Below are 18,725 nucleotides of genomic sequence, written 5' to 3'. Positions count from 1 at the left end.
TGTAATGGTGGATTGAGTATAACATTTCTTTGCCTTAAAAGTTGTTCGAAGTTTTTAACCAATTCATCAGAACAGTTCTGTGTAAGTATCAAACACTAGATGGTCCATTCAGGCCCGGGGAAATAGGCATTGGAAACCATTATGTTTCTAACTGTAATCAGTCATTTCAGATGAAAATTTAACTACGAATATCAAAACGAAATCATTTTAGGATATTTAATCTTTACCGCATTTAAGTATCGAAATACTTAATACATCGAAGCATCCCAGCAAAAAGTAGCGAACGGTCCTTGCGCAGAGAATCCTCGCGGCCACAATTTTGAAATTATTTGAGTTGAAAATTTAAATTTCTACGATAACATTATTGCCTACTATTAAACACATCAGATATCATATATTTTCAGATATCATAAAACACTAACATGTGCAGTGATTTTTTTCACTTTTTTGTGAAACAGCCCATGCCTTTTTTTGTGAAATTTTAGCGCGTTTGTAGTATCTAGCAAGGGATATAATTCATGGCACTATAGACTTGATGTAAAACTGTTGTCTGCATGATTATGGATGTATGTTGTCTGGAACCTAAAATATGTAGTTGATTAAAAGTTAAACTGTTTTCGAATTGTACTTCAACGCACCATAACCCAACGCAACAACTGGCGACGAGGAGCAGAACCAATGTTTAAATACGGCCAAACCTATGTTTAAATACAGAACAGGAAAATGGCGACGGTTGATGTTCTAGGAGTGGACAAATTTGATCCAAATGTAAACCCCACCCACTTAGGTCAAGCTTGGGTTAGATGGGAGCGTGCTTTCGATTTATTTGCAACGGGGAAAGGGATAACTGATGCAAAGCAGAAAAGAGCCTTATTGTGGCATAGTGCAGGACTAGCTGTTCAGGACATTTATTTTACTCTAACCGAGGTAGATGGGGACGATGAGTATGATAAATGTGTGAAAACTTTGCGGAAACATTTTACCCCAAAGAAAAACATTGCGTATGAACGTTATGAATTTAGAAACACTAGTCAGGAAAGTACAGAAACGGTTGATCAGTATATAACTAGACTAAGGAGCAAAGCTGTACATTGTAGTTTTAACAATGCTGACGAAGCAATTCGGGATCAGGTAATTGAGAAATGCAATTCGCACAGGCTTAGGGCAAAATTACTTGAAAAGGGGGATGAATTAACACTCGATCAAGTAAGGTTATTGGTAAGTACCATGGAACTCAGTGATATCCGGAGTAAAAATATTGAAAATATTGACAGTTCAGTAAATAGGGTCTATGCCGAGACAAGTAAACACAAGGGTTCAAAAGCTAATGGAGTAGCGCCATTTGCGAGCAAACGTCTAAACGGTCCATCATGTTATAGATGCGGATCTATTGGACACTTTGGTAAAGATCCAGCCTGTCCGGCAAAGTCGCGAAAATGTCACAAATGTCACAACATAGGTCATTTTCAGAAATGTTGTAAGTCTAAGGCAAAACACAAGTTTAAGAAGGAAGGGTATGTGAGAAATGTTGAAGACGATGATTCAGAGAAACAGTATGCATTTACGATTCCAGATAGTAAGCTCACAAGATACAAGATCAAGATCGGACAGATCCCAATTAACATTATCGTTGACAGTGGGAGTTCTGCCAATATTATTGACGAAGACACATGGGAACATTTAAAAGAACAGAAAATCTTGTGTCACTCTAACAAAAGAACTAAGAAGAAATTGTATGCATATGGGAGCAACACACCCTTAAATTTGTTGGGAGAATTCGAAGCTGATGTGTCGCTAAACGACAATTCTAGCAATTTAACCAATGTGACTTTCTATGTTGTAAAGGGGAAAGCTCCAGCTCTGCTCAGTAGGGAAACTGCCGAGAAGTTAGGCATTCTGAAAATAGGGACAGTGTATAATGTTGAAGACTTAAGGACTGAGTATGGTGACTGTTTTCAGGGTATCGGCAAGCTCAAGGACTTTGAGTTGAAGCTTCACATTAATGAAGATGTAGAGCCTGTTGCTCAGAAAGCTTATTCTGTGCCTATATCATTAAGAGAGAAGGTGGCTGAAAAGCTTGAAGAACTTGAAGAAGAAGATATTATAGAAAAGGCCGAGGGTCCGACGCCGTGGGTGAGTCCGGTGGTGGTGGTGCCAAAGCCATTAGGGGACATACGAATTTGCGTTGACATGAGACAAGCCAACAAAGCTATAACCAGAGAGCGACATCCGATTCCAACCGTAGATGAAGTATTGGTACAGATGAATAATATTATGTTATTTTAGTAAGATTGACCTAAATATGGCATTCTACCAAATTCCATTGGCCGAAGAATCACGTTTCATAACTACTTTTGTCACGCATAAGGGCTTATACCGCTACAAGAGGTTAAGTTTTGGAGTAAACGCAGCACCGGAAATGTTCCAGCACATAATAACTCAGGTGTTACAGTCATGTGACGGAGTTGCAAACATTGCAGATGACATTATAGTACATGGTCAAAGTCAGAAAGATCACGATGCAAATCTCAAAACCTGTATGGAAACACTGAAAGCTAAAGGTCTCACGGTGAACCTTGAAAAGTCACAGTTCAACATGAATAAGATAACTTTCATGGGACATGATGTGTCTGATAAAGGCATAGGGCCTACAGAAGAGCGTGTTAAAGACCTTATCAATGCATCAGAACCTAAGAACGCTTCAGAAGTCAGAAGTTTCCTTGGATTGGTGAACTTTAGTGCGCGATACATACCTGATCTTGCTACAGTAACTGAACCATTGAGAAAACTCACAAAGAAGAATGCACAGTTTCAGTGGAAAAGTGAAGAGAAGAAGTCATTTAATGAGATTAAGAGAAGAATGGCAAACACAGAAACATTGGCATACTTTAAGCCAGGATGTAAGACTAAATTAGTGACAGATGCTAGTAATGTTGGTCTCGGAGCAGTGTTAGTACAAGAACAACACGGAAAAGAGAGAGTTATCAGTTACGCTAGCCGTACACTTAGTGACAGTGAGAAGCGATACTCGACGACAGAGAAAGAAGCTCTAACTATTGTATGGGCGTGCGAACGATATCATGTATACTTGTATGGTGTTGATTTTGAACTTGTTACGGACCACAAACCGCTTGAAGTCATTTACTCTGCAAAGTCCAAACTATCTGCAAGAATCCAGAGATGGATGTTAAGATTGCTGCCATATAGTTTCGTTGTCAGATATGCACCAGGCAAAGTAAACATTGCAGACTTCTTATCTAGGATTAAAGTTGACAAGGATCGACTTGTACACAAGAGCGAAGACGAGAGTGAAACAGAGGGATTTATTCGGTTTGTTGCAACCAATGCAACTCCAAGTGCGTTGTCTACACGGGAAGTCGAGAGAATTTCAGCTACAGATGAAGAGCTGTGTGACTTGTATGAGTCAATTCATACTGATCAGTGGCAAAACTCGATATATATGCCGGTGAGATTCGAACTTAGCACTCTAGGAAAGTTAGTGTTGAGGGGAACGCGTATAGTGGTACCAAAGAAACTGAGAACTAAGTGCATAGAATTGGCACATGAGGGACACTTAGGAATCGTAGTGACTAAACAAAATCTTAGGACTAAAGTGTGGTGGCCTAAGATGGATCAAGACGTTGAACGTTTCGTCAAAACGTGCCACGGATGCCAACTAGTCAGTGGATCAAGTAATCCAGAGCCAATGACGCCAACTCCATTGCCAGCTGGGCCATGGCAGGATGTTGCGATAGATCTGATGGGTCCATTACCTTCAGGAGAATTCATACTTGTGTGTGTTGACTATTATAGTCGATACTATGAAATAGACATTATCAAGACTATTACGTCTGAGAAGATAATTGACTGTTTAGAGAAAATGTTTATCATTCATGGACTGCCAGTGACCATAACTAGTGACAATGGTAGACAATTTGTGTCAGATGAGTTTGAGAAGTATTTGTTCGAGAACAATATTGAGCATAGACGAACAACGCCACTTCATCCTAGTGCCAACGGTGAAGTAGAACGGCAAAACCGAACTCTGCTGAAACGTATCAAGATTGCGAATGCCGAAGGGAAGAATTGGAAGATTGAAATCCGAAAGTTTCTCCTAGCTTACCGCACAACACCACACAGTACGACAGGTGTACCACCATCGGAATTGATGTTCAACCGAAAGATCCGAACTAAGTTACCTGAAATTCAGTTTTCGTTGAATGATGGGGAAGTACGAGATAGAGACATGTTCAGGAAGGAGAAAAGTAGGGTATATACAGATACTAAGAGAAGTGCTGAACAGAGAAATATTCAACAAGGACAGAAAGTGTTGTTGAAACAAGACAAAACGAACAAACTGAGCACTAATTATGAACCAGAACCGTATAGAGTTGTGGAGAAGTACGGAAATCAAGTAACACTTGAATCGCCATCTGGAGTAACACGAGTCAGAAACTCCACACATGTGAAGGAATTCCGGGAACCAAAAGTTGAGACGTCAGAGGTAACCAATGATGATCCACCTGCGTTAAGTCTACCACATGGAGACGCTGATGCTTTCACGGATGTTCCATCTACGCTGTCGGATACTCTACCAACTAGACCACAGCGGGATCGACGTGTACCGGTTAAATTCAAAGACTATGACATGGGCTGATAAAGTTAATTGGTCATTGTGCAAGACATAGAGACTGTTCATTGTTATAATTGTTTAAATTGCCTTAAGTAAGGGCCATTGAAAAATTATTTGAAATTCTTGTGCTATTCATAATTGTTTTATGAGATTATGTATGATTTTGTCTCATTCTGAATATTATAGTTACATTTAATTGTTTAAAGATGTTTAAGATACATTATGCAGACATTTGCTATAAGAGTTTATTATTGCATTAGTGAGATCTTTAATGATTGTTAAAGAATTATAATCATCGTCAATTGTTAAAGTAAACATTTGATTTTAAGGATTATTAGAACTTCATGAGTTGTAATACAAGTTTGTATTAGTCTAAAGAAGGGAGGAGTTGTAGTATCTAGCAAGGGATATAATTCATGGCACTATAGACTTGATGTAAAACTGTTGTCTGCATGATTATGGATGTATGTTGTCTGGAACCTAAAATATGTAGTTGATTAAAAGTTAAACTGTTTTCGAATTGTACTTCAACGCACCATAACCCAACGCAACAGCGTTAAAGTTCAAAATTGTGAAAAATTAACAAAACATTAAAATCTTAATTCTGCAATACAATAGTGTTATACTTTTACATACAGCCTGATTTAGTGTCTGTACAGTATACTAGACATTAAAAGGAAAATGGACAACAATGAAACTTAGAGAATTGCATATTTATTAAATGCAAAGAGTTACAGATAAATGTCATCTGTTTAAAGGCGGAAAATATTGTTGTTGTACCGGCAGCTTGGATCTTAAATATTTTTTTCTGATAATACTTGCCATTTCTTGACATTTTACCGATAAATGTCAAATTGTTTACAAATTTTGCTGTGTCATTTTGCTCCACGTGACCGAACGCTTTACAGCCAGCGCTTTACTTAGGAGCGTGCGTCTACTTGATCGGGTATCGATAAAAGCCGTCATTCGGTATTCTATGTGTATGCGAATTCGCAATCGACGATCGGTAAATATTTCCACCAAAATCTTCAAAGTTTTACACAACTTTTACGAGTTTTTACGCCGATTTTATAGAAAAACACTTTGTTCACAAGTAGCTCTTGGGAATTGTGAGTTTTTCTTCATATTTTTGTGAATTTAGCGTTTTTTGGCGATTGTGAAAAGGCCGATATTCGGCGTCAAATTGTTAGTTAAAAAATCACTGATGTGTCAATTGTTTATGAAGTATCCTGATATCTGTAAATCTGGGACAAATCTGACTGCTGTACATGTTTAACTGTATTCGTGACCAAGAATATATTTATGTGAAAATAACGACTCTTATGACAAATTAAATCCAGATTAGATCATTGTCGGGTATATATTGAATAACTTTGTCCTTATTATTCAACACCAATGCATAATATTACTATATATTCTTTCATCCAGTGTTAAATGGTAGAAAGTTGTAGCGTTACAGGGATACATAAGAAATGTCAAAATAATTAAAAAAAAGTATCTCTGATCGCTCATTATTGTAGCTAGTTGAAAATTGTATCGGATAACCTGAAGTTAAAGGAACTGGAGCTACATAGAAACATGCTCATTTTCAAGTAAACCTGACCAACAGGGTTGTAGACTTAGCTGAGAATTTATTTCCAATTTTACATGTCAGTCGCCAGTTTACAAAATTCACGTATGAGGCTCCTTGCATATTTGAATCTCACCGAATGTTTTCCAGGGAATGATCATAGTAGTGGTTCTTCTGGAGTATATTCCCTAAATGGTTTTAATATCTGCTTTAAAAAATAGTAAAGTGTGATCCATATTACTCATTGGGAAAATTTTGGTTTGCAATTTGCTATTTTACAAAATGATAACCATGCTTTGTTCATTATAATTGATTTTTGAATCCTTATTTGAGTAATGTTTAAAGCGGCAACTCATTGTTATGTTACCAGTAGTTAAACTTAAATTTCAAGCAAGCCCTGTCTTCCTGGCTTGCTCAAATTATAAATTTTCTAAAGCAGGGATTGTTAAAAAATTTGATGCCAAGCAATAGTTGAAGAATTTAGTATTGTTCAGTCAAAAGTCTAATTTCAATGACTTTAATTTATATATATGCATCTATTATAATTGAATTGACATGACATTGCTACAGTTCTGTTACTGAAAGATTAACTGTTTTGTTTCTTAATTTACTCAAGATTTCCTATTTTAGGGCTTGTTTAAACTTCAGCATTACGGGCCGGGCTGCCAAAACAGCTAGCTGTTAAAAATGGTAACTTTGAACACTTTAACAGTGTCAAAATATGCACTGTTACACCTTTTTATGATTTAATTCTATTATTTGTGGTCTATCATATGACCATTTGGGGAAATCTAAGTGAAAATACAATGTTAATCATCACATTTAAAAAATTACAGTGAAACTTATTTAAGAAGGGAAAACTGGTTAGTTTGATAAAAAATGATATTTGTTTATTACTGTATTGACAAAGCTTTAAACAAGGCTCAGTGATGGATGGATTTCGTCATATGATACAAATGAATTGATAAACATGGTAAATATTTACATAACATAATGAGTAAATGTGCAAAACATACTTCATTTGATACATATGAATTGATTAACATGGTAATTACTTTTTAAATCATAATAAATATATGAGCAAAACATGTTTCATATGATACATATAAATTGACAAACATGGTCTTTTTTTCATAACATAATAAATAAATGTGTAAACATTCGTCATTGTGTATTAAAAAAAAACAATACAATATTTATTTATATCATATATTTATCACTATTTCATATATAAATCATGAATTTTACTCTGGAAGCAAGGGCAGCAAGTCTTGCTATATGGTCTCCCTTTCTGTTGGATATTGCATTATTGTCTATTTTTTGTAACAAGGGAATATATTTTGAATTTTAATATTTCTTCAAAATAGTCACTTCTAAGGTAATTAGTGTGTGTTTTTTATAGGTTTGTAGGTTAAACTAATTATTATATCTCTTTATTTTCTAGAAGGTTTTTTTTTTAAATTTTACTCAATGATGAATTGAATTTTTAAAAAGACTTTTACATTGAACTACATGAAGACCATTGTTTGTAAGCTACACTCGTATCTTTTGCGTGTATAGTAAATACACAATAATTAAATTTTGGTGTAGAGAAGGAAAGCTATGTCGTGTAAGATGGAAGAAAAGACATTGTTATTTGAAACTGAAAATTGTGTAGTATTATCAAATCCTTAGAGTTTAAGGCAATTTCTTTAGTAATTTTATTGGATGGTGCACTGTCCGTCGTTCGTGTGTCTGTACTTAACACAATTGCTTGTGAACATCAAATTATGCCCCTGTGGTCAAAACTGGCCACGCCCTGAGGTTTTCTGTGGACTTAAATAGGATATTCTTGAGAATCTTCTTGTCTGAAACCGCTAGCCCCAGCCCTTAAAAACGTGTTACTAGCATCTTATAGTTTACCAAATTATGGCCCTTGGGTCAAAGCCGTTCCAACCCCTTTCGATCTACTGTCTTATTTTTGAAGGGACAGTGACCATGTTCACAATTATGTAAACAAATAACAATTTTGTGCTTTGATGACCTTGAATGTGACCTACTTTCTGATTTTGAAGCTACAGCAATGACATTTGGACCATGTGTAGAGTTTTGTAAACAAAAATCAATATTGTCCTCGGATGACCTTGACTATGACATTTTGACCTACTTTCTTATTTTTGGAGCTACAGCAATGAACTTTGGTCCATTTGTAGAGTTTTTAAAATAAATATCAATGGTTTCCTCGGATTACCTGAACTGTGACCTTATGACGTACTTACTTATTCTTGAAGCTTGAGCAATGAAATTTGAACTTTATGTACAGTTTTGGAAATTAATATCAATGTTGTCCTATGATGACCTTGTCAGTGATCTTTTAACCTACTTTCTTATTTTAAAGGCTAACACAATAAAATATTGACCATGCGTACAGTTTTGAAAACAAATATCAATGCTGTGTTTCTATGACCTTAACTTTTTGACCTACTTTCTTATTTTTGAAGTCTCTGTTATGAAATTTCGAGCATCCCGTGCCAAAAAAGGTTCGCTAAAGTTCAGCTAAAAGCTTAAGCTAAAAGCATAGCGGTATTGGCCCAAAAAAGCGCAGCTTTTAGGGATAAAAAAAACACAGCTTTTGAAAATAAAATACAATAGCTAGGCTTTTCCAAAAAAATAGCTTAGCTTTTTTCAAAGTACATTGTAGCTCAGCTTTTGGTCATAAAAGCTAAGCTATTTTGGCAAAAAGCTTAGCTTTTTTTCTAAAATAGCTTAGCTTTTTTTGTTGAAAAAGCCCAGCTTTTTTTGGTATTGGCCAAAAATCTTAGCTTTTTCAGACAAAAGTAGCTAAGCTATTTTGTCAAAAAGCATAGCTTTTTTTCTGTAAAAGCGCAGCTCTTCATTAAAAAGCGCAGCTAATGGTGGTATTGGCTCCAAAAAGCTAAGTTATTTTGTCAAAAAGCATAGCTTTTTTCTGTAAAAGCGCAGCTCTTCATAAAAAAAGCGCAACTAATGGTGGTATTGGCCCAAAATAGCTAAACTATTTTGGCTAAAAGCATAGCTTTTTTATGCAAAAGCGCATCTAAAAGCTTAGCTTTTTGGCTGAAAAAGTGCAACTGACATGTGCTTTTTGTCAATTTTTTTTTAATAAAAATAGATCACATAATTATATAAAGCAATATAATATAGCAAAGTCTTCTAATTAAAAAATGATAATGATACCCTGATGTTGTTGTGTAATGTGAAACTGTGTAATATTTTTATTTCACTGATAAAATTTGATTTCTATAAACCAGTCAGGAAACCATAAAATAAATGGTTTAAACATTATACTTTAATTATATTGTATTATTTTGTTTAAATCTTCTTTATCTAAAATACAAAAACAACTTTTGTTCAGGCGTTTTTAGGGGCAATTATAACAACATTTTAGTAAGTTTGCTTTATTGTGAATATAATATATTAAACTTTTATCTACAAATAGGAAAATGACTTTCCCAACATTTTTCTTTGTGTTCTTTTTAGCAGCCTTTTTTGCTAAAAGTTCTTAGAGATTCTTTAAACAGCTCTGTATTACACAGAGGTAACTATTTACAACATGTTTTTAATATAGAATTTCTTTATTATGCCAAATATTGCACATTATTGACAATTAGTGATTGTTATCTTAAATGAACAACTTATAAAAAAAAGAAACATACCTGGTGACTTGAGGATTATCTTCAACTTATCACAAAACATCAATTTTTGGAATTATCATGTTCCAAATCATAGTTTATGTTCACCTGATCTAATGATGGTAAAATAATGAATTTCATTAATCCATTTAATTATCAATGGTTTTTATTTGTGTAAACTCATTACTTCATTAAAATACATCAACATTGTTTGAATTTTGGTGCTGAAATTTGATTGGTTAATCTCTGATAACAATCTGCCTCATTAAAAAAGAATTCAGTTTTCTGCTGATTAAAAGGAAATCAAAGTGATATCAATTCTGTACATTATTTTGGTTGTATAATATTATAAAATTGAAATTATGATTTAATTGATTGGTTGATTCACAAATTATTATTATTATTATTATTATTATTATTATTATTATTATTATTATTATTATCTATTGATTGATTGATTGATTGATTGATTGATTGATTGATTGATTGATTGAATGACTTGCTCGCTGGCTGGCTGGTTGACTGATTGATTAATTAATTGATTAATCTCAATGAAGTCATTCTTCGGATATTAAGAATTAAAAGACCAAATTTAAATAATGAGAAATGGAACACATTTTAAAGACTTTCAAAAGGAAAACAATTATTTAATCAAACAAACATATATTTTAGACACATGCTTTTCTGAAAAAAATACATATCTTATGTTTATTTTCAATTTAGCTGAGTGAGTTATTAATAATCAAAAGCTGGATTAGTGAAATAAAAATTCACAAAAAAACTTTGTCTTTTCTCCAGAAGCTTAGTCTTTTATTTGAAAAGCTTAGTCTTTGAAGAAATACTTAGTCTATTGAAAGTTTGGAAAAGACAAAGCATTTGATGAAAAAGACGAAGCTTTGATGCAAAAGACGCAGCTTTGATGAAAAAGACGCAGGTTTTCTTAGAGGCAATCTTTTATCATATACAAAAGACACAGCTTTAGCTAAGCTATAAAAAAACGCAGCTTTAGCGAAGCTTTCATTAAAAAAAAACGCACCTTCGTAAACAAAAAGCGCAGCTTTGGAAAGAAAAGCGCAGCTTTTTAGAGAAAAAGACAGCTTTAGCGAAGCTTTTCAAAAAAAGCACAGCTTTTGCTAACCTGTCTTAAAAAGCGCAGCTTTTGCTAAGCTTTTAAAAAAAGCATAGCTAAAAAAGCTCAGCTTTTTGAATAGCATAGCTTTAGCTAAGCTAAAGCTGCGCTTTTCAGGAAGCTGTGCTTATTTTTGGCACGGGATGTTTACAGTTATGAAAACAAATATCAATATTCCGGTGACCTTTTGGCATGTTTTCTTATTTTTGAAAATACAGTTTTGAAATTTGGTACATATTTACAGCTTTGAGAAAAAATGTCAAGCTATCTGTATTACAAAAGTCAAATACTTTAACTCAGGTGGGAGATTTAGGGCCATCATGGCCCTATCGTTTAATTGTAACAAATCAAAATTTTGCATTTAAATAAATAAAAAATAAAATAATTTCAAACAAAAGATCATAACAAAGATAATCCATTTTTTCTTCTTCTTAATATCCTTAAACCAAAAAAAATACAAGCATAAACACACGTAAGTTCAAGATAGATAATGTCTATAAATATGCTAAAATTGATAACCAAAATAATATTTTAACTGCAATTTTAAAATCATTAAGTATGTCTATAATGTTAACGTTAACTGGTTACTTATAAACAACATCCGTTATTTGCAAACTATTAAGACCCTAATCTAGTACTGTAATTATGAAGCCTTTTCGATGTTAACAAATGCTCTGCCATATGCAAAGGAGAAAGACCATTCTTAATTCGAATAAACACAATGACTTTATTTATAAGTAATAGCATTTGATAAGGCATTAAGCCAGCCAGCTAAGACAGATTAGATTAGTTTGGTTGGATAAGGTTGAGCGGGGTTTTAAATATGTACCTTCTCAGTTGTATAAACCTAATACATGAGTATATATATATTTTGGATTTAAGTGTTGTTCCTCACCGCGCAGCAACAAACTAATTTGTACAGAATATGTCTTGTGATAGTAATAATAATAATAATACACGAAAATGATTATGGAATTTCATTATTCACCATTATGATAAATGATGTCAATGTACGTAATGTAGATAAGTCCGAGGTCCTTTCGATATTTATCAGCAAACCAGTAAATTACTTTGCAGTTGTGAAAAGTTCATCATGCATTTCAATTACGAACACCCGTTATCAAATAACGACCACCTTAATCAGCACAATCTCCGAGGCCTCATTTCTCTACAATAATTATGGGAATTTATGTAAATTGCACACATGTATATGACTTTTCTTTGCATTCATTATTAACAATTCTCGGTTAAAGTTTTCATTTTATGTAATAAAATCAAGAGTTGTTATCCAATGGTTATCAAACTATTTCAAATAATTTGTCAGCATGTTATCTTGAATATATATGAATATGGGTCATCTCGGGTCAAAAACTGTGTCACTAGGTCAAATCTTTAGAAGAAATATTTGACGGTAATAAATTCAACATTTTTTATCAAATCTTCATGAAACATGGTCAGAATGCTTGTCTGCATTATATCTTGCATATTTTTTAATATGGATATACCCGGCTCAAAATCTAGGTCATTAGGTCAAATCTTAGGAAATATTTTTCATATCTTGATGAAACTTGGTCAGAATATTTATCTGCATATTATCTTGCTTATTTTTTATTTCGGTCATCCCGGGTTAAATTCTAGGTCACTAGGTCAAATCTGAGGACAAATCTTTTCACGTCATAAATTATTTATTTTGTCAAATCTTTGTGAAACTTGATCAGAATATTTGTCTGCATATTTTCTTGAAAGGCTTCAATATGGGTCATCCCCGGTCAAAATCTAGGTCACAAACTCAAATCTTATGGGAAAGAATTCCCCGGTCATAAAAATTCATGATTATTTGTCAAATCTTTATGAAACTTGGTCAGAATATTTGTCTACATGTTGTTTTAAACATTTGTGAATATGGGTCACCTCAGATCAAAGGGTCACTAGGTCAAATCTTAGAAAATATTTTCCCGATGTCCTAAAAAATCAAATTTTCATGAAACTTTAACAGTTTTTTTTTCTCCAGGATATCTTAGTCATATTCAAGTATAATAGAATTTTAGCAAAAATTACAGATTTTTCCTGCAGGATATTGAATTATTTTTTTCTAATTTTCATGACATTTGGTTACTTTACATACATACACACACACATGCTTTCACACTGGCACGGTCTTTTTGGTTAAAAATACTAAGTCACTGGCTTAAATCCTAGGTTTGCAAAATTGCATCGTCAAATAAAAAATACGGCTTTAATGCGGCGTTTCCGCATTGGCGTCTTGTTAATATATAGAACACCGCTATTAACTAGTGTGTTTAATTCTATACAAACAATTCACTGTAAACCATTTTCAGTTTTATGATTATTTGAAAAACTGTATAATATTTACGGGAATGAAGTTACTGTATACGTTCCGAATAATTGATTTGGCTTGTTAAAACACTACTTCTAATTGGAGTTACACATATGTTTGTATTTTCAGATTCATATGGAACTGCACACAGGAGAAGAGCCATACAAATGCGAGGTCTGTGGGGCTCATTTATGCCGGAACTTTGATTTAAAGCGTCACATGAAAGAACATTTAGTAGAGAAACCATATAAATGTGGTATGTGTGATGCTGCTTTTTCTCTAAAATGTGTTTTAATGGAACATCTTAGAATACACACAGGAGAGAAGGCGTACAAGTGTGATGAGTGTGATGCTGCATTCTCTCAGAAAGGTAATTTACAATCGCATATACGGATACACACTGGAGAGAAGCCATACTCGTGTGAGTTGTGTGATGCTGCTTTCCCTCGGAATTCTGCATTACGGAGACATGTAAGCATACACACTGGAGAAAAGCCATACTCGTGTGAGGTGTGTAATGCTGCTTTCTCCCAGAAAACTGATTTACATAAACATATAAGAATACACACAGGAGAGAAGCCATTCAAGTGTAAGATATGCGCTGCCGCTTTCTCTCGTAATGGTTGTTTACAACAACATTTAAGCAAACATACAGGGGATAAGCCATATCAGTGTGAGGTATGTGATACTGCTTTCTCCCGGAAAGGTCATTTACAACAACACATGAGAACACACACAGGAGAGAAGCCATACAAGTGTAAGGTGTGTGCTGCTGCTTACACTCGGAATGGTGAATTACAAAAACATATGAGAAAACATACATGAGATAAATCATAAAAGTGTGAGGTGTGTGCTCCTGCTACAAGTGTAGTCCAAACTACATAGCTGGCCATTAGCATTTTTCAAATGAATCAATATCAATATAAGTTTACTTGTGTATCAGTAAAGCATAGACTTGATATATTCGACAAACTTATTGCTCCAATTTTGAATAATACAGGAGTGGTTTGGGGTTTTGTCCAAGGTAATGCAGTTGAATGAGTTCATCTTCAATTCTGCAAACGTCTACTCGGCGTCCAAAAGACATACAGATTGACTTCATTTTCAAAGAATTTAATAGGAAGATTAAGCTTTTTTAACTATTATATATATAAATAAAATTGAATATTTGTTAAAACTATTGTATATAGATAATAATAAGTGCATAAAAAGGTTTATATTATGCCTAAAAATGACGTGGACAAACCGAATTGGTGTTCACTTACTTAAGACCTTCATTGTAGTTTAGGCTTATTAGATGCATTGCTTTATCAAGAAATAGGTAATCTTTAATTATTTTTGTCATTAGTAAAACAGCGGCTGTAAGATAATTATTCTGGATTGACATGGAAGACTTCATGCATCGACTACAGCTAGATTTTATGTAAATGTGTAGTTTTAGACTTCAGCCATACCTCGAAATATTGAATGTTACAAAGTTCCGTTAGTCTATGTCTAAATTGTGGCTATCCATAGTTATTGGTTTTTATTCACCTTCATGTTTGCCTTATAAGAAAAGTAATGGTAGTACACTGGGATTTGGCCAACCTCAAAGAAAACTAAATGTATAATTTTTGGTGTTACGTATCTACAAAGGCATTTCTTAACCACATTAGTCGATTATGAATTAACGTTGAAGACACCAATATATATTTGTACTTGCATTTCATTGTGGTTTTGCGATTTCTTAATGTTTCTAAGATAAAGAGTTACAATCGGTGTCATTTCTTGTGTTTTAAGAGATGGGATCCACTGAAGGTTGTTTTCAGTTGCTGTCCAAGCTCACCGATACAATTACGGCGAGCTTTTTTGTTCTGATAATGTTGTTATAACATTGCCAATATTTTTGTTATTTTTTTTCAATAATCATTAAATATCTCCATATAACATAAATAGAACTAGTGCATACCGGAAATAAAACCGCTATATACTTATATAATGAAATTATGCTCCCCGGTATTTGTTTTGTGTAATGTGCACAATGCTTGTTACGTTTTGTAAATTTACTATGAATAAAATAGTTAAGCGGACGTTATGTTGAATGTTAATATTGTTTAAAATTGAAACCATGTTGATGAAAAAAGCACTTATCATTTCTCTTCACATGAACAATATTGTATTCATAAATAAAGTCTAACCATGTAAATAAAAACGACAACTCTCTGGGTAAAACTGTTTTTCTTATCAATTGCGAAGCATTGCAGACATGGAGTGCTTTGTCCAGCGACGTCCGCGCCGGCGTCACGATTTTGATTTGGACCACTCGATTTTTGTATCATAAATCTTTTATTAATACCGCAAAAGCCATTTAATATTAAAATTGTACTTGTATTTAACGGTTCGTGTAAATTTATATGAGACCTTTTTAACGGTAAATAAGTAATAAATTGTGCTCTGGTCACCATGGATCAAAGAGCAATTGAATGGGTACTTGAAGCAATCAACACTGTATGTGCTGTGTGCGGCATTCATGTCGGAAGATGTATCAACACACCGAGTATGCTAAATGTAAAATCAGGGAGTCAAGATCTAGGGTATCTCTTCATGCATTCATATCTACCATTCTTTAGTTCTTTTGATATACTTATAACTAAGTTCGACCTAAATTTAAGTCTCTTTTATCTCATGTCGTTTAACACAGTTTAAGTGTTGATTTCGTCACTACTGTCGGGCCACAATATAAAGCCAATCGGCAATGACAAACTATCAAAACCTAGCAAACAAGTTATCGACATTCGATGTTCACCAGTCATTTAGGCAGACAAAATTTGACAGACCACACACATTGGTAGCACTTAATTGGATAATGTTTACCAGTCATTGTTTTCTATCTTTCCTTTTCCGCTTGACCTAAAAGACGCTTGAAACTGCCCTAGCAATATATCAAAACCTAGCATACAAGTTATTGTCCTCGAAGTTTACCAGCTATTTAAACGGACAGAAATTCACAGCCCAACCACATAGGTAGCATTCCGCGAAGATAATGTTAATAAGTAGATCATTCACTGACATTTCTATCTTTCCTTTTCCACTTGCCCTTAAATCAATATTAAAGACACTTGAAACTGCGATAAACATTTTTGGAAGTTTAGAAAGACGATGAAAATGCATGTACACAATCGAGGATCAAGTTTAAAATAGCTTTACAGATAAAATAAGTAGCAACGAATGAAATTTTATTTGCAAAATGTTTAAACATTAATCATCCGGTTTAATGGCACTTGGTAAACGCCAAAGACATAGAACATAAAAACAAAATATTACAAACAAGAAACATAGAAGAACAGCACAAAACTCCACAAACAGCAAATTGCATACATACTTATAATTTTGCAAGTATAGCCACCTCGTTTATAGAAACGTTGCAGAACATTGTCAAAAAGCTATATTAGGCACCACCTAAAATCAACGTAACAAACTTGAGTGTAAGATCCTGGCATATAAAATGCGGTCTAAAAACTCAAAAGTGCTTAAGTTGTTTGAAAGACCAAATCAGCTATTTTTTCAATATTTTATAGAATATCTTCATTATTTAAAAAAAACATCAATAACTCAAGCTTTTGTTATATAGTTAAGACTTTGGCATTTTAACACGAAACACATATATGTTTTGTCGACTCCTCATTATCACAAAACGTGCCACAATGGATGTTTGCGATAGATCCTTTAATGAGGGTTCCTCAAAGCTACTTAAATTTAGCATTGTGGAAGACTCTTTTAAATTGTCAAAATGCTATTCAGAATCTCAATATTGACAAAGCTGTTTTACATAGCTTTTAATCTTGTTTAATAACAAAATCATACATCCTCTGTAAATCGTCGTCTGAGATGAGCTGCTTATGCTCCACGGCTGATTTACCCTGTCTGTAGTTCCTTTGACACTGACTTCGATGCATTGTTTTATGTTTATTCCTTGCTTCAAAATAAAAAAATAAAATGTAAATCAAATGTATTTATTAATCATCTCATAGAAGATTTTAAAATACTGCTGTGAAATTCTTGCTTCGTAGGGAGTCCTGAAACGCATTCACCGCTGACTAAGTGCATCGTTTTTGTTTTCGCAGAATCTTTATCTTCCCAAATTTGGTTGTTTGTGTCGTCTGTAAAATAAGCGAAACTTTCAGAGGATGCCTTTTTTGTTTACACGGAGGTGATCATTGTGATGTTTCGTTATCACATATATGTATTGTTTCCATCGTTTGGACCGTTCAAAATGTACTTCGTTTTTGTGCTTGTTTTTTCTAGGTAATTATCAATTACTTATATTACATTTCTTATTTTATGCATACGGGCAGTAAACTTTTTTGTTGGTTGTACAGAATGAAATGACCTGAAAAAGGTTTCAAAAGCCATATACTTTAGCGCGTACATTCGAAGATAGTAGGTTTTTTTCTTTAATATGACCTTTTATCAGTTATGTAAAACTTAAAACATATGGCCATATTCGATCGGTTCATGTCCGGTTACTCAAGGCTCTAGTCCAAATAATTGTACGTTGACGGATTTTTTTTAGATTTTTGATATGGCAAATCCTTCACGTACAAATTGATTAGTATCAAAAGTGGGTAGTTGTTCCGATCAGGATTCCGGGTTAAAGCATATAGCGTCTATAAAATATCATAAAAACAAGAAATATTACCAGATAATGTTATTTTATATTAGTTCCGTACGCACACAAAAAATATCCCCAACTTATAATTATGAGTTTGACGGCTTTTCTTCATTTCATTCTGTCAAAACATAACGATATATACATGAAGGGCACCTGCAAGGCTTCAGGGCACAGTTTTAAATCGCTCAGAACATTTCGGCCATGACCGAGTTGTTACGATTGTATAACGAGGTCTATCTCGAAGCTTTGTCGTCGGAGGCCGAGTTATTACGATTGTATCGAGTTGTTCCCCTTCGCATAATTGTTATCTGTGTCAGTCAACTTTCGTTTTATTGGAAAGGTAAACAACTTGTTTTAATGCATTAAATGCTTGTTTAGTGCAAAATAACATTTCACTTACATGGTAAAATATGAATTTAACTCTTTATGATTAATTTCAACCATAAAATACTTCACTTAAAACAATTTCAATATTTTTAAAACACCCCCGTTTTTTGCACATTCCCGTTTAGACGTTAGGGATTGGAAGAATCCCGTATAACACGTCTATTATTTTAGACTACTCAAGGCTCCAAACTTAGGCATTCAAACATTTATGTCAGCATGTTTTATTTATTTATTTATATTTCATTGTGTTTGTAAATGGGCCTTTTAAACCATTTTCAACATGGGACGTAACCGCTGCGAGGAACTCCATAGACACAACTCATAGAGTGTTGACCGCTCCATACAAACATTTTATTGTTGTCTGTTA

The 18,725-nt window shown here is 33.8% G+C and overlaps 1 protein-coding gene across 1 annotated transcript; it reads left to right on the top strand.

Moving 5' to 3' along the window:
- Positions 1 to 15,389, top strand: LOC128221094 (zinc finger protein 816-like). Its single transcript, XM_052929544.1, has 2 exons — positions 1 to 81; positions 13,450 to 15,389. The coding sequence occupies exon 2, from the start codon at positions 13,456 to 13,458 to the stop codon at positions 14,143 to 14,145; it is 690 nt and encodes a 229-aa protein (XP_052785504.1). The 5' UTR covers positions 1 to 81; positions 13,450 to 13,455; the 3' UTR covers positions 14,146 to 15,389.
- The last annotated feature ends 3,336 nt before the right edge of the window (positions 15,390 to 18,725 follow it).

Source organism: Mya arenaria, chromosome 16, assembly GCF_026914265.1.
Source record: "Mya arenaria isolate MELC-2E11 chromosome 16, ASM2691426v1".
NCBI lineage: Eukaryota > Metazoa > Mollusca > Bivalvia > Myida > Myidae > Mya > Mya arenaria.
This window is presented reverse-complemented; position numbering and strand designations above follow the sequence as displayed.